Source organism: Opisthocomus hoazin, chromosome W, assembly GCF_030867145.1.
Source record: "Opisthocomus hoazin isolate bOpiHoa1 chromosome W, bOpiHoa1.hap1, whole genome shotgun sequence".
Taxonomy (NCBI): Eukaryota; Metazoa; Chordata; class Aves; order Opisthocomiformes; family Opisthocomidae; genus Opisthocomus; species Opisthocomus hoazin.
Window position 1 is genome coordinate 25,903,060 of NC_134453.1, and position 16,286 is coordinate 25,919,345.

General features: G+C 49.2%; 1 protein-coding gene across 1 annotated transcript in view; it reads left to right on the top strand.

Moving 5' to 3' along the window:
- The first annotated feature begins 1,404 nt into the window (after positions 1-1,404).
- Positions 1,405-16,286, top strand: part of LOC142365569 (disabled homolog 2-like) — a 38,594-nt gene continuing 23,712 nt past the window's right edge. Inside the window, exon 1 of the mRNA XM_075446451.1 lies at positions 1,405-1,557. Coding sequence (XP_075302566.1) covers positions 1,545-1,557 — 13 coding nt within the window. The 5' untranslated portion in view covers positions 1,405-1,544. The remainder of the gene's footprint in view (positions 1,558-16,286) is intronic.

The following is a 16,286-nucleotide window of genomic DNA, read 5'->3' on the forward strand; positions in this document are numbered from 1 at the left end:
TTATTTTTCAAAATATATACTGCCCCAGCACCAAGAAGCTCCAGTCCTGCTGGTAGGTCTCCAAGTGCAAGGTGTTCAAAACAATGTACAGTGCAGTCAAGCTGTACAAAACCAACATTGTTAAACATGAGTACAAGTGTCCCAAAGAATTCAGATCTAATCCTGCAAATACCAACATGTCCATAGCCAGCAACCTGTTCACTGTAACAAACACCTCTTTACTTATGTAGCATGCACTTCCTTCCGTGAATACTAGGCTAGTCTATAAAAACACATCCCTCATGAATCCTTTTTGGTTAAAATTAGCACTTCTGAAATGAAAGACAGATACAGGCAAGTGAGATGTAACTACTAGCTTTTAGTCACCTCAGGCAAAGGGCTCCTACCACTTTTGCTATTCCAGGCCTGAGTGGTCGGTCATAAAAAAAAAAAAAGAGGACCACACCATATCAAGGAAAGTGTTGTATCATTTTGTAGCTTTGTATGTGGATGATGACCAAATGCATCCACCAGTTTTGAGCCCTGAACTCCCCAGCAGTAAAATCATTTTGTATTAAATATTTTCCTCTTCCAAAACACTTAGAAATATCAAACAAATGTATTACAACTGTAGGGAAAATATTGCTCTTTTTTCTCTTTTTAAATTGGGTATTGCTGTAGAGGGCAATATCACAGTTTTGAACAGAAATATTTTGCACTGTTGCAAATGTTAGGCTAAGTTTACAGCCTTGAAAAAAAAAAAGCAACTCTACTACAAGGACAAAAACGGGATTTTTTATCAGAGGCTCTTTCATACAAGTTGGAAAACAGCTGTACTGCACTGGGAAACAAAACATGATAGATGTTTGAATAAAGATTGAGTGGGAAGTACAAAGGTCAGGTCTGGATGTGATCCAGAAACTGAATTGCACTGACCCAATATTTTGGTTCAGCTAGCCACAGATTTGGAGGGGAGAGGGTGGTATTTTGGTTTTGGTAGTTTTCAAAAAAAAAAAAAAGCTGTTGGTTTAAACTTGGACTTTTTAACACCATCACCGCACCCACGTTTATACAGACACATGAGGGGACCCATTTTCTAGAAGAGCATTTCGAGCCCATTGCTGCCTAAGAAGCATAAATACCTGTGTCTTGCAAACTGTGGGCGCTACACGTTTCCGTGCCCCCGCAGGGTCCCCCGGTCTCCCACCCCACTCCTCTCCCGGCGTGTCCTCCGGGGGGCTCCGACCCCCTCCTGGGAGGGGGCTGCCCTGGGCCCCAACTCCCCCCCCCCACACCCGCACCCGCAGCTGGGACCGGAGGGGCGGCTCGCAAGGGGTTAAGCTTGTGAGCACCGACACATTGAGAGGGAGTAGCCAAAGACCAAGCAGCAAAAACATCATAGCACATTCCTGGGTAGTCCTCAGCTGCCAGCATCTGATTAAAACCATATCTCTCGCTGTGAGTGGCTAACTAATCTGAAGGCGAGAGTACAGCTGAATATTTAACCGGGCCCCCGGGCCTAGCTAGGCTACCTGTTGCAGTCGTCGGATCATGTACAGAGCAGTATGGATCTAGCTTGTAAGTAGCCTTGTGAGCGGGGCTCGGCTCCCGCAAAGCATGTGAAGGCTATCACCGGGGGAAAAAAGAGAGAGAATTTTTTCCTCCAAGGACGTGATAGTCGGTGCTTGTGGTGGAGCACTGGCCCCCTGGGCCTCGCGTGGTAGGTGCTAACAAAGAGGGGGCACCGGGGGGAGGCTCCAACCGCGGCCGGGCTATGGCTCAGCCTGTCTCGCCTACTTTCATCTTGCTGTAGCCCTGGACAAAAGGTGTCGGTGGGGGTGTGCTTTTCCATTGAAAGCCGGCGAAATTGCGGCGTTGGCAGCGCCGAGGGGTGGGGGGAGGGTGCCGGGAGCGCTTGAGCTTCGCTGCACTGCGGCGTGTGGGGGTGGTGGGGGGAGCTTGGCGCTGCCTGAGCCGTGCTGCGGCGGAGCGCGTCCTGAGATGGGGTGGAAGCTGCCTGTATCCTGCTCTGGGCTCTAGCAGGGCTGGTGCCCTGAGGAAGTTTGAGTGCAAAGCAGATTAAACATGCATTTTCACTTTTGTGTGCGTGGAGAGGAGGGGATTAAGACGTGAAAAAAATATGCATATAAGCGCAAAACTTCACATAACTGAGATGAAAGAATCTTTCTAGTAGCAGAGATGAGGAAAGGGTTAGGATGCTGTGAAGCAGGGGTGGGTTTTTATTTATGATAGAGCATCCTTGCTGGGCTCCCCTCTATCTGCTGGTGGGTCTCAGGACTTATGTCTGTAGTGAATAAGTATTGTTAAAGATGTCCAGGATTAACAGAAATGAGTCCTTTATCTTGTCAGAAAAACTAACTTCTCATCCTCAGAAGTCTTCTGTAACTTCCATAAATAAGACTGTCCAAAATGGACCAAATCTGATAGCATATAGGTTTAGATTTGCCCATTGTATAGTAAGGAATAGGCATAGGTATGCTTAGAGATGGGCACTCCTGTGTAGATATGCTTTATACTTACATTTCTCCAATATAATCTGCACCTCTATTTTGCCTGTATTCTAGCTGGCTGTGAAGACTTATCAGGCACTGATAAATTGAAAATATGTCCTGGTGTCTGACAGTGACCTGTTGGCAGTTATAATGCTAGTAGGTCTTCAGATCAGTTTCCATTAGGTGATTATAGGACCTTCTAGGAGGTGGGTGAGGCAGTAGATGGATACCAAATGAAATCTCTTCAGCTGAGAAGGGGATTGTCTGAGGGAGTAATCCACCGTATATGTTTAAAGAATAACTGTGGTCACATCCAACAGAACTGCTCTTGAGGCATAATTGGGCTTTCAGAATTCCTTGAATAGTCCGAGGACATGGTCAAGTCTAAAGCAGAAATTTTTATTAATAGTAACTCACTAGAGTTTGCATTTGGAGAACCAAGTGGTAGAAATAGTAAGGAGTATGTGAGTGATAAATGAATGTCAGGTGAACCATTAAAACAGAGGCTTTATGCAAGTCATGAAGTTTGCTAGTTTAGGAAGGTTCAGGGTAAAGTGGAGTGAATGCCAGGTGCCTCAAATCATAATAGAGATGGTTCTGCTGAGGGGAATCTAACAGGGTCTTTAGTGCTTGTTACTGCAGACAGGAGACTGGGAGAACAATGAGCACCACCCAGTTCTGTGACTTATGATACTTCTCATCTGTTGTGCTTTTATTTCAAACAAAGCTATTGGCTGAGCACCAGCAGCTGTTCTCAGAACTATCAGTTCTAATGTGTGCCTTCTGCTGTGTTTCTAAGTATCCATACATCTGTAGTACACAACCCACTTTCTCATTGAGAAGAGTATTGTTCAAGTGCCTGCATAACCCTATTATTGGACACTACAGATCAGTAGCAGCTATGGATATACTTCTTGCTTAAGGCCTTTACTTCATGAGTAGATATGGAAAGAAGCACTCTAAACAGGTGAATGTGATGGATGCAAAGGCTGGCAAAAAGAGCTCTTGAATTTTTGTCTCTGTGCAGAAGCAAATAAATGTACTTAGTCTCAAGGAAGAGCGACTCAAGGGCTGATGTCTGGACAGGATGTTTAGGATAAAAATGACAGCTTGAGATAGGAAGTAAATAGAAGCACATAATATGCTGTCAGTGAATCTTGTTGTCACTGAATATTATTGCCAAACCTACAGATTTTTTTTCTCTCCTATTGATGCTCTTTTCTCCTGGTGACCTTTACACTGCTAGGATGTTTGTGTGGCCTGTTGGGTTAACCCAGTTCTTGGGAATGCTTTTGGACTTTATTCAGTAAGGCTAGCAATATGTGAGTGCTTCAGAAGCAAGAAGTTGCTTAGACAATGAAGCAATACATTTGATATCCAGAAAAAGCCAGTTTCCTCTAGAGACAGTACTGATAGTACAAATCCTGCTTGCTGGCTAGATTCTGTCAAAAGAAATGACGAAGAAATAGCATGAACCTTGTAATCTGCAAGGATTTTTTGGAGAAAAACCCCAGTTCTTGCATGTAGACTAAGGGATTATTAGTAGAATCAAGATACCACCACCCCACCCCCATCCCTGGGAAACTTCAGAGTAAGAACACTAAAAGGTCTTAATGACCTTCTGCTGTGAAATGCAACCAAGAATAAGCCAGTACTCCCCTATCTCAGCATGGACTCCACAGTAATATAACTTGGGGTTATGTCAGAAGGATCAAATAGAATAAGATGTTTAAGTACCATAACTGACAAAACAAACTGACTTGAGGAACCTGGTTTTGAGGTTGTATCTGAGTTCAAGGTTCTCACGGTTATAAAGAAGCTGGATTAAGCATAGTGGCAAGCCTAGTCAATAAACAAGAGGTACCAGTTTCAACAGGATTAGCTTGTTTATAGAAGCTGGGCAGCTGAGTACTGAACAAAGCATCTTTTTCCATCTAACTCATGTCAGCCTTGGTTGATGGGGACAAAGACCATTCCAGTTTCCCCTCTGCTAAAAGGCTGTGCCTTGCAAATGCTATGAAGTGCTTGAGGATGAAGTCTCAGCTGAAATGCCCTGCAGACTTTTACTCCCAAATATCTGTGGGGTTTTTAAAAGCCTCTAATAAAGCTTCATAGTTGGTCCATGTCACCTTAAAGCTAAAAGCTCAGACATTACGGGACTAGTTAAGGACAGACTATTGGCTTTGGAGCTGAATTTCCTGCTGCTCTGTCAGTTGGTGTTGCATCCCTAATCAATAAGTGAAATGCTTGATAAAGATTATCTCTTGAAGAGAACAAGTAGATCAGAGACAGGATAATGACTTTTACCCTGGCATTCAGGAGGCTTCATGACAATGTCAGCTAGGAACTGACTCCTCTAGCAAAGTATACTGAACTGATGTCACACAACTGCAAGTCTCCTCCTATGAGAACTCTAGTACACCTGCTTTATGGCTAAAACACTTCAGGATGAGACATCCTTCCTAGGAAAGGACAGGACAAGTTGGGAACACTAAGGATGTAGTATTAATATTGCAACCTGCATTTCTACCTTACAGGTGGTCTTCTGTGCTCTCTCAAAACAGGGTTATTTGTGTTTTAAAGGAGAGCACATGGGTCACTAAGAGTAAGAAGTAGTCTTCTAGTAGCTGGAATAGCAGATCTAGCTGCAAACAGCTGCTAGCCAAGCTGATGGAAGATAAGTTCTAGAGCAGGAAGGAAGGCTGACACTTGTCCTTACATGCTTCTGATAGATCCACATAATCTGATATAAAGACCATCAGGAAGGGAAAGTTAGAGGGAGCCTGGTCAGGATTACTTCAGAGTCTGGATTTAGGAGCAATAATGTAAACTTGATCTAATGTACATTGCAAACATGTAACTACAATTACCTATAGGGAAACTTACTGCAGAAGAGTAACCTGTGAAACTTGACTAGCTGTTCAGTAGGACAGCTACTGAAGAAGCTGCAGTGGAGCTCTGAAAATCATGGTTACATCCTGTTTTCACCTCTGGTATAGAAGGAGACATTGACCAGCTCACTAGGGATGACCCCAGACATGGCATGCCAGTGTTAGGGGTGAGATTGACAGCCCAGCTCAAGTGCATCTACACCAATGCACATAGCATGGGCAATAAACAGGAGGAGCTGGAAGCCATTGTACAGCAGGACGGCTGTGACTTGGTCGCCATCACAGAAACATGATGGGACAGCTTGCATGACTGGCATGCTGTCATGGGTGGCTACAGACTCTTTAGGAAGGACAGGCAAACAAGGTGAGGTGGTGGAGTTGCTCTTTATATGAGGGAGCAACTGGAATGCCTTGAGCTTTGCCTGGGGGCAGATGAAGGAGTAGAGAGCTTATGGGTTAGAATTAAGGGACAGGCTCATATGGGTGACACTGCTGTGGGTGTGTAGTACATGCCACCTGACCAGGAGGAGGAAGTTGATGAGGCTTTCTACAAGCAGCTGCAAGCAGCCTCACAGTCACAGGCCCTGGTTCTCATGGGGGACTTCAACCACCCTGACATCAGCTGGGAAGACCATACAGCCAGGCAAGTGCAGTCCAGGAGGTTCCTGCAGAGCATCAATGACAACTTTCTGATGCAAGTGGTGGAGGAACCAATGAGGAGTGGCACTCTGCTGGACCTTGTACTAACAAACAAGGAGGGACTGGTGGAGGATGTGAAGGCTGGAGTTAGACTCGGCTGCAGTGACCATGAAATGGTCGAGTTCAGGATCCTGAATGGAAGAAGCAGGGCGATAAGTAGGATGAAAACCTTGGACCTCCGGAGGGCTAACTTTGCCCTATTCAAGGAGCTACTGGGAGGAATCCCGTGGGTCAGGGCTCCAGGAGGCAGGGGGGTCTAAGAGCTGGTCGCTGTTTAAACTTCACTTCTTCCACGCTCAGGATCAGTGCATCCCCCTGAGAAAGAAATCTAGAAAAGGAAGCAGGAGACCTGCATGGATGAGCAAGGAGCTTCTAGCGGAGCTCAGAAGGAAGAGAAAGGTCCATGGAATGTGGAAAGAGGGACAGTCCGCTTGGGAAGAGTACAGGAATGTTGTCAGAGCAGGCAGGGATGCAATGAGGAAGGCCAAGGCCCACCTGGAACTGAAGCTGGCAAGGGATGTCCAAAACAACAAGAAGGGCTTCTTCAACTACATCAGTAGCAAACAGAAGACTAGGGACAATGTGGGGCTGCTGCTGAATGAGGCGGGTGTCCTGGTGAGGGAGGATGCAGAGAAGGCAGAGTTACTGAATGCCTTCTTTGCTTCAGTGCCAAGGCAGGCCCTCAGGCATCCCTGGCCCTGGAGGTAAGAGAGTAAGCCTGCAGAAAGGATGACCTTCCCTTGGTCGAGGAGGATTGTGTGAGGGATCGCTTAAGCAATCTGGACACACAAATCCATGGGCCCTGATGGGATGCACCCACGAGTGCTGAGGGAGCTGGCGGATATCATTGCTGAGTAACTCTCCATCATTTTTAAAAGGTCCTGGAGGACAGGAGAGGTGCCAATGTCACTACAATCGTCCAAAGAGCAAGAAGGAGGACCCAGGGAACTACAGGCTGGTCAGCCTCACATCTATCCTGGGAAAGGTGATGGAGCAACTCATTCTGGAGGTCATCATCAAGCAAGTGGAGGAAAAGAAGGGTATCAGGAGTAGTCAGCATGGATTCACCAAGGGGAAATCATGCCTGACCAATCTGATAGCTTTCTACAATGGCATGACTGGCTGGGTAGGTGAGGGGAGAGCCGTGGATGTTGTCTACCTGGACTTCAGCAAGGCTTTCGACACAGTCTCCCATAACATCCTCCTAGGGAAGCTCAGGAAGTGTGGGCTGGATGAGTGGTCGGTGAGGTGGATAGAGAACTGGCTGAATGGCAGAGCTCAGGGGGTTGTCATCAGTGGTGCTGAGTCTAGTTGGAGGCCTGTAACTAGTGGTGTCCCCCAGGGGTCAGTACTGGGCCCAGTCTTATTCAACTTCTTCATCAATGACCTGGATGAGGAGTTAGAGTGTACCCTCAGCAAGTTTGCTGATGACACCAAACTGGGAGGAGTGGCAGATACCCTAGCAGGCTGTGCTGCCATTCAGCGAGACCTGGACAGGCTGGAGAGTTGGGCAGACAGGAACCTGATGAAGTTAAACAAGGGCAAATGCAGGGTCCTGCACCTGGGGAGGAACAACCCCATGCATCAGTACAGGCTTGGGGTGGACCTGCTGGAGAGCAGCTCTGTAGAGAGGGACCTGGGAGTGCTGGTGGATGACAAGTTGACCATGAGCCAGCAGTGTGCCCTTGTTCGCAAGAAGGCCAATGGCATCCTGGGATGCATTAGGAGGAGTTTGGCCAGCAGGTCGAGGGAGGTTCTCCTTCCCCTCTACACTGCCCTAGTGAGGCCCCATCTGGAATACTGCATCCAGTTCTGGGCTCCCCAGTTCAAGAAAGTTGAGGAGCTACTGGAGAGAGTCCAGTGGAGGGCTACAAGGATGATGAGGGGACTGGAGCATCTCTCCTACGAGGAGAGGCTGAGGGAGCTGGGCTTGTTCAGCCTGAAGAAGAGAAGGCTGAGAGGGGACCTTATAAATGCATACAAATATCTGAAGGGTGGGTGTCAGGAGGATGGGGACAAGCTCTTTTCAGTGGTGCCCAGCGACAGGACGAGGGGCAATGGGCACAAACTGAAGCACAGGAAGTTCCATCTGAATATGAGGAAGAATTTCTTCCCTCTGAGGGTGACGGAGCCCTGGAACAGGCTGCCCAGGGAGGTTGTGGAGTCTCCTTCTCTGGAGATATTGAAGACCCGCCTGGACAAGGTCCTGTGCAGCCTGCTGTAGGTGACCCTGCTTCGACAGGGGGGGTTGGACTAGATGACCCACAGAGGTCCCTTCCAACCCCTACCATTCTGTGATTCTGTGATTATCCACTCCTTATTCCATAACATCTACGTTGTGCCCAGGTCCCCCATTATCCAGTTGATCACCACCACTTCTCCTGTCTCCAGATATCATTCCCTTAGTCTATGAATCATCACTCTGAAGTGTCCATTGAGTTCATTTAATCAATGAATTGGGGCTCCATCTGTTGTAATGATCTTTCATGGCAGCAGAGGTGATGTGTGGTGACGGGCGGTCACTTGCTGCATCCGGAGGTCACGGCTGATGTATCTGGTGCGGCCCGTGCCCACAGTCTGCAGGTTGGAGACGTCGATCTCAATGAAGTTGCTGGGTGCCAGTTGTTGAAAACCAGGTCCAGTCCCGTCATCGCTGTGCTCTGCTAGGTTTTCATCAAAAAGTCCATCCTTCTTTAATCTGGACAATTCTTACTATGATACTACTGGTGCAACACATAACAATTATAACAGTGATAACAGACAGTGACAGGGTGATTTAACAATTAACTTTATGCAATTTATTTATGGACTATTCTCCCCCAAAATCAAATCCCCATGAGGTACACATCAGACTTCCCCATCCTTCTGCATTACCCACCAGGTACACCCAGGACCTTGAGCAAAAGCAATCCCGCAGACGGGCTTGCCTTTGCCCAAGGCAGGACTATCCCAAACCGTCTTCCCTAACATGTTCTGCATGTGCACTACAGGGACTTTATCCCCTTCTATGGGACGCTGAGGTTTTGACTGGGCAGGACCAGCCCGGTTAGTGGATCCTCTGGTGTTAACCAACCAGGTGGCCTCCACCATTGTGAGCACATAGCGCTTGTCTTGGCGGCTTTGTGGCAGTGTGATGTAGTCAGTCTGCCAAGCCTCCCCATATTTATATTTTAGCCATTGTCCTCCATACCACAGAGGCTTTACTCGCTTGGCTTGCTTGATTGCAGCGCATATTTCACATTCATGCGCAACCTGTGCAATGGTGTCCATGGTCAAGTCCACCCCTCGGTCACGAGCCCATCTGTATGTCGTGTGTCTTCCTTGGTGACCTGAGGTGTCATGGGCCCACCGAGCTATAAAGAGTTCACCCTTATGTTGCCAGTCCAGATCCACCTGAGCCACTTCAATCTTGGCAGCCTGATCCACCTGCTGGTTGTTTTGATATTCTTCAGTGGCCCAACTCTTAGGGACATGGGCGTCCACATGATAGACTTTTACAACCGACTGCTCCAGACGGGCAGCAATATCTTGCCACAATGGGGCAGCCCAGATAGGTTTGCCTCTGCGCTGCCAGTTGTTCTTCTTCCATTGCTGCAGCCACCCCCACAAGGCATTGGCCACCATCCAGGAGTCGGTGTAAAGGTAGAGCACTGGCCACTTCTCTCGATCAGCAATGTCTGAAGCCAGCTGGATGGCTTTCACCTCTGCAAACTGGCTGGACTCACCTTCTCCCTTGGCAGTTTCCGCGACTTGTCGTGTAGGGCTCCATACAGCAGCCTTCCACCTCCGCTGCTTCCCCACAATGCGACAGGACCCATACGTGAACAGGGCATACTGTTTTTTCTCTTCTGGCAGCTTGTTATACAGTGGGGCCTCTTCAGCACGTGTCATTTCCTCCTCTGGCGATGCTCCAAAATCTTTGCCTTCTGGCCAGTCCATGATTACCTCCAGAATTCCTGGGTGACTGGGGCTTCCCATTCCGGCCCGCTGTGTGATCAGCGCGACCCACTTACTCCACGTAGCATCAGTGGCATGATGCGTAGAGGTGACCCTCTCTTTGAACATCCAGCCCAGGACCGGCGATCGTGGTGCTAGGAGGAGCTGTGCTTCAGTGCCGACCATTTCTGAAGCAGCTCCAATGCCTTCATATGCTGCCAGAATCTCTTTATCAGTGGGAGTATAGCGGGCCTCGGATCCTTTGTATCCCCGGCTCCAGAACCCCAGGGGTCGACCTCGAGTCTCCCCTGGTGCTTTCTGCCAGAGACTCCAGGTTGGGCCATTCTCCCTGGCTGCGGTGTAGAGCACGTTTTTAACATCTTGCCCTGACCGGACTGGACCAAGGGCTACGGCATGAACTGTCTCCCATGGAATTTGTTCAAATGCCTGTCATTGCTCAGGGCCCCATTCAAAATCATTCTTCTTCCGGGTCACGTGGTACAGAGGACTTACAATCTGGCTGTAATTTGGGATGTGCATCCTCCAAAAACCCACAACACCTAAGAAGGCTTGTGCTTCCTTTTTGCTGGTTGGTGGAGACATAGCTGCTATTTTGTTGATGACATCCATTGGGATTTGACGGCGCCCATCGTGCCTTTTTATTCCCAAAAACTGGATCTCTTGCGCAGGTCCCTTGACTTTACTTCGCTTAATGGCGAAACTGGCTTTCAGAAGGATCTGAACTATTTTCTCTCTTTTCTCAAAAACTTCCTCTGCTGTGTCACCCCATACAATAATGTCATGGATGTACTGCAGATGTTCTGGAGCTTCACCCTTTTCCAGTGCAGTCTGGATTAGTCCATGGCAAATGGTGGGACTGTGTTTCCACCCCTGGGGCAGTCGATGCCAGGTGTACTGGACGCCCCTCCAGGTGAAAGCAAACTGTGGCCTGCACTCTGCTGCCAAAGGGATGGAGAAGAATGCATTAGCGATGTCGGTTTTCGCATACAACTTGGCTGCCTTTGACTCCAGCTGATATTGAAGTTCTAGCATGTCTGGCATGGCAGCACTCAGTGGTGGTGTGACTTCATTCAGGCCACGGTAGTCTATTGTCAGTCTCCACTCTCCAGTAGATTTTCTCACTGGCCATATGGGACTATTAAAGGGTGAGCGAGTTTTGCTGATCACTCCTTGACTCTCCAGCTGGCGGATCAGCTGATGAATGGGGATCAGGGAGTCTCGGTTGGTAAGATATTGTTGCCGGTGCACTGTTGTGGTTGCGATTGGGACCTGTTGTTCTTCCACCCTCAGCAACCCCACAAAGGAAGGATCCTCCGAGAGACCAGGCAAAATGGACAGCTGTTTAATTTCTTCCGTTTCCAAAGCAGCTATGCCAAAAGCCCCCCGATACCCCTTTGGGTCCTTGAAATACCCTCTCCTACAATGGACTCTGACCCTTTGAAATCTGATGGCATTAAAGTACACTGTGCACCAATGTCCACTAGAGCTTTATACTCTTGTGGATCTGACGTGCCAGGCCACCTAATCCACACCGTCCAATAAACACAGTTGTCCCTTTCCTCCACCTGGCTGGAGGAAGGGCCCCTCTAATCCTGGTCAAATAATTTGCTGCTCCCCTGCTGTAAGAATGACTTGGAGGTCCCTTCCAGAGGATCAGAATCAAGACCAAACTGTCTACCTGGTCTGGACATTTGTCTGCTGGAAACTGGAGCGGCATTTTTCCTAACAGAATCCTGTTTGGTGATTGTTTTACCTCGCAACTCACGCACTCGTGCCTCTAGACTTGAGGTAGGTTTTCCATCCCAATTCCTCATGTCCTCTCCGTGGTCACGCAGGTAAAACCACAGGGTGCCCCGTGGTGTGTAGCCTCTGTATTCTCTCTCCTGAGCAGAGGAACGCTTGCCCCTAATAGCTGAGATGCTGGCCCATACAGGTGGGGAGTAGGATATATTCCCTTTGATTTTCCGCACCTTTCGGGCCAGTTTCTCCACAGCTGAGACAAGGGAGGAAGAGAGACTTTCCTCATATTGCCAGAGTCTGACAGCCACCTCATCCACTGTTGGTGCCTCCTTACCTTTCCAGTTTACTACTGCCAGTGAGTTGGCATATGAGGATGGTGCACTCCGCACAGACTTCCTCCACATGTGCCGTGTGCACTGGACTTCATCTGGGTCTGTGGGTACCTGCTCATCGTCTGTGTCAGTAAACCAGCCCCCGCACAGCTAATTCCCTCAAGTACTGAATACCCTTTTCCATATTGGTCCACTTGCCAGGATAGCATACAAAATCCTCACTGAAGGGGTACCTCTCCCTCACGCCTGAGAGAAGTCTCCTCCAGAGGCTGAGGACTTGTTCCTTTTTCCCAATGGCCTTGTCAATGTCCCCTTCCCTGGCCAGGGATCCCAGCTGCTTGGCTTCCTTGCCCTCTAATTCCAAGCTGCTGGCCCCATTTTCCCAGCACTGCAGCAGCAAGGTGACAATGTGCTCGTCTGGGTGGCAGCTGAAATCTTTCCGCATGTCTCGCAGCTCACTCAGGGACAGGGACCGGGTGATGATCTCGGTCTCTGTCTCCCGCGATGACCCTGGCTCATTGTCATCCCTCCCAGAATGATCTGCTCTCTTTGCGTCTTTCTTTAGTTTTACAGGGGCGACTGCTACTGGCACAGGTTGGTCATTGGGCTCAGCCGCGATGCCTGCTGCTGGAGCTGGGGCTGGAGCAGCTGCCGTGCCCACCGGGGCAACAAGGGCCGCCCCTGTGGCTGTGGCAGTGGTGGTGCTGGTCGGGGGGGGGCTGTGACTGTCTGCTGGGCTGGAGGGTCTGCAGGGCCGCCTGGAGTGGCAGCGCCAGTCACAGTGCCTGCCGCTTCGTTTCACCCCCTTTCCCCTTTAGAGCACTGAATCAGGTTTAACAGGGCTCGGTAGGCATGGGCCAGACCCCAGCACGTTGCGGTGATTTGTGTCTCTCTGGAGTTCCCAGGGTGGCAGCACACTTTTTGCAGATATTTTACTAGTTTGTCCAGATTCTGTACTTGTTCAGGGGTGAGTTTCAAAGACACCGGGGGTGCCCACTGCCCTAGACACCTGCCCATGCTGTCCCACACACCCAGCCACTCAGAGCTATCCAGCCCCGGGGCAGGTCTCTGCATGATGTTCTTAACTACTTGTTTAACCCTAAACAAAACCTGCAACCCATACAGGAGGCAGAACAATATAAACACACTGGCCTGAGCATCCCATGGGTACTCGAAATTTTCAAAAGCCATTAGGACTAGCCTGAAGGAGAGAGGGGGGGCCAAAGAGTGGGGGGAGGTATCCCCTCCAGTTTTCCCCACAGATTGGGTTTGATTATTAACAAATTCTAAGACATAGGATCCGAGGTATGGAAATGATCGCAGTGCCGCATGAAAATACAAGCCTAATTTCATGCACAGTGAGGTTATGTCATAAGTCGATATCGTACAGTACAGCAAAATTATCATCCTGATCTTTTTCCCAGCGATGATTAACAGCACATCAGTGAATACATACTGCAAGTAAGGATTCAAATAGCACAGCCATCTGATCGAAGTCAGCAACATTTTTTACCGGCGACTGTTTAACTAACACAATAAATGCGTATAACAAAATTTAACAAAATGTAAGAAAGCTGTTTTAACACACACTGATCAGCCTTGCCGTTATCCGCGCCCCATGCTTGGGCGCCAAATTAATATTCTGGTTTTGACTGCTGCCGGCAACAAAAGCGCCACGCAGCCGCCCCTCCCCCCACTGGTGTGCAGAGGAGAATGGAAAGAAACAGGCAGAAAACTGGTGAGTCGGGATAAGGGCAGTTTAAGAGAACAGTAAAAAAAAGGGAACAGTAACAACAACGATACAGAAAAGGGGGATATACAAAACAAACCCACAGAACAGAACCGCTCTCTCAGACAGCATCGCCGCTGTGCCCTCCCGAGCTGCGAGTGAGTTCCTGCCGTGCCGCCCCCCCCACCGGAACCCAGCATGACGGCACATGGTATGGAATACCCTGCTCTGTTTGGCCAGGTTGGGGTTGGGTCAGCCCACCCGGCTGTGCCCCTTCCTGGATTCTGGTGAAAATTAACCCTGTCCTGGCCGAACCCAGGACACTATGCTAGTTCTTAACACACTGCATTGATTATTTTCATAGAGGAGACAAACTAGTGGTAGTGCTTGCATCAGAGCAAGCAGCTGGAATTTTCCATCTGAATCATAGTAATCTTGTGTCATGTTACAGGAGGTTTATTTAACTTGAACTCTGACGCTGTCAGATGCTAGAACAATGGGTGTTCTAGTAATGAAACAACACATGATATTTTGACTCCTCTGCATGAATGACCCTGTTTAAAAAGTAAAGTCTGAATAGCATATTCATGTTTCTGATTCATTAATGCATGCCTAGTGCTTCTCAAGGCTACTTGGGACACTGTCACTGCAGCAGAAACTAAGCAGAAAATGTGATAGCCAGTTATGCACATAGGGGTTTGTTAGCTGCAAATGTTAGTCGTTCAGGGGCTCACACAAATGACAGAATCACAAAATCACAGAATGGTAGGAGTTGGAAGGGACCTCTGTGGGTCATCTAGTCCAACCCTTCTGCCGAAGCAGGGTCACCTACAGCAGGCTGCACAGGACCTTGTCCAGGCGAGTCTTCAATATCTCTAGAGAAGGAGACTCCACAACCTCCCTGGGCAGCCTGTTCCAGTGCTCCGTCACTCTCAGAGGGAAGAAGTTCTTCCTCATGTTCAGACGGAACTACCTATGCTTCAGTTTGTGCCCATTGCCCCTCGTCCTGTCGCTGGGCACCACTGAAAAGAGTTTGGCCCCATCCTCCTGACACCCACCCTTCAGATATTTGTATGCATTTATAAGGTCCCCTCTCAGCCTTCTCTTCTTCAGGCTGAACAAGCCCAGCTCCCTCAGCCTTTCCTCATAGGAGAGATGTTCCAGTCCCCTCACCATCCTCGTAGCCCTCGGCTGGACTCTCTCCAGCAGATCTTCATTTTTCTTGAACTGGGGAGTCCAGAACTGGATGCAGTACTCCAGATGGGGCCTCACTAGGGCAGAGTAGAGGGGAAGGAGAACCTCCCTCGACCTGCTGGCCACACTCCTCCTAATGCATCCCAGGATCCCATTAGCTTTCTTGGCAGCCAGGGCACACTGCTGGCTCATGGTCAACTTGTCATCCATCAGCACTCCCAGGTCCCTCTCTACAGAGCTGCTCTCCAGCAGGTCCGCCCTGAGCCTGTACTGGTGCATGGGGTTGTTCCTCCCCAGGTGCAGGACCCTGCACTTGCCCTTGTTGAACCTCATCAGGTTTCTCTGCGCCCAACTTTCCAGCCTATCCAGGTCACACTGAATGGCAGCACAGCCTTCCGGTGTGTCTACCACACCTCCCAGTTTGGTGTCATCAGCAAACTTGCTGAGGGTACATTCGAACTCTTCATCCAGGTCGTTGATAAAGAAGTTGAACAAGACTGGGCCCAGTACTGACCCCTGGGGGACACCACTTGTCACCAGCCTCCAACTAGACTCAGCGCCGCTGATGACAACCCTCTGAGTTCTGCCATTCATCCAGTCCTCAATCCACCTCACTGACCACTCATCCAGCCCACACTTCCTGAACTTTCCTAAGACGATGTTATGGGAGACTGTATCAAAAGCCTTGCTGAAGTCGAGGTAGACAACATCCACGGCTCTCCCTTCATCTACCCAGCCAGTCATGCCATCGTAGAAAGCTATCAGATTGGTCAGGCATGATTTCCCCTTGGTGAATCCATGTTGACTACTCCTGATAACCTTCTTTTCCTCCACTTGCTTGATTATGACCTCCAGGATGAGCTGCTCCATCACCTTTCCCGGGATGGAGGTGAGGCTGACCGGCCTGTAGTTCCCTGGGTCCTCCTTCTTGCCCTTTCTGAAGATTGGAGTGACATTGGCCTTTCTCCAGTCCTCGGGCACCTCTCCTGTCCTCCAGGACCTCTCAAAGATGATGGAGAGTGGCTCAGCAATGACATCCGCCAGCTCCCTCAGCACTCGTGGGTGCATTCCATTGGGGCCCATGGATTTGTGGACGTCCAGATCACTTAAGCGATCCCTCACACAGTCGTCCTCGACCAAGGGAAGGTCATCCTTTCTGCAGGCTTCTTCTCTTACCTCCAGGGCCTGGGATTCCTGAGGGCCTGCCTTAGCACCAAAGACTGAAGCAAAGAAGGCATTCAGTAACTCTGCC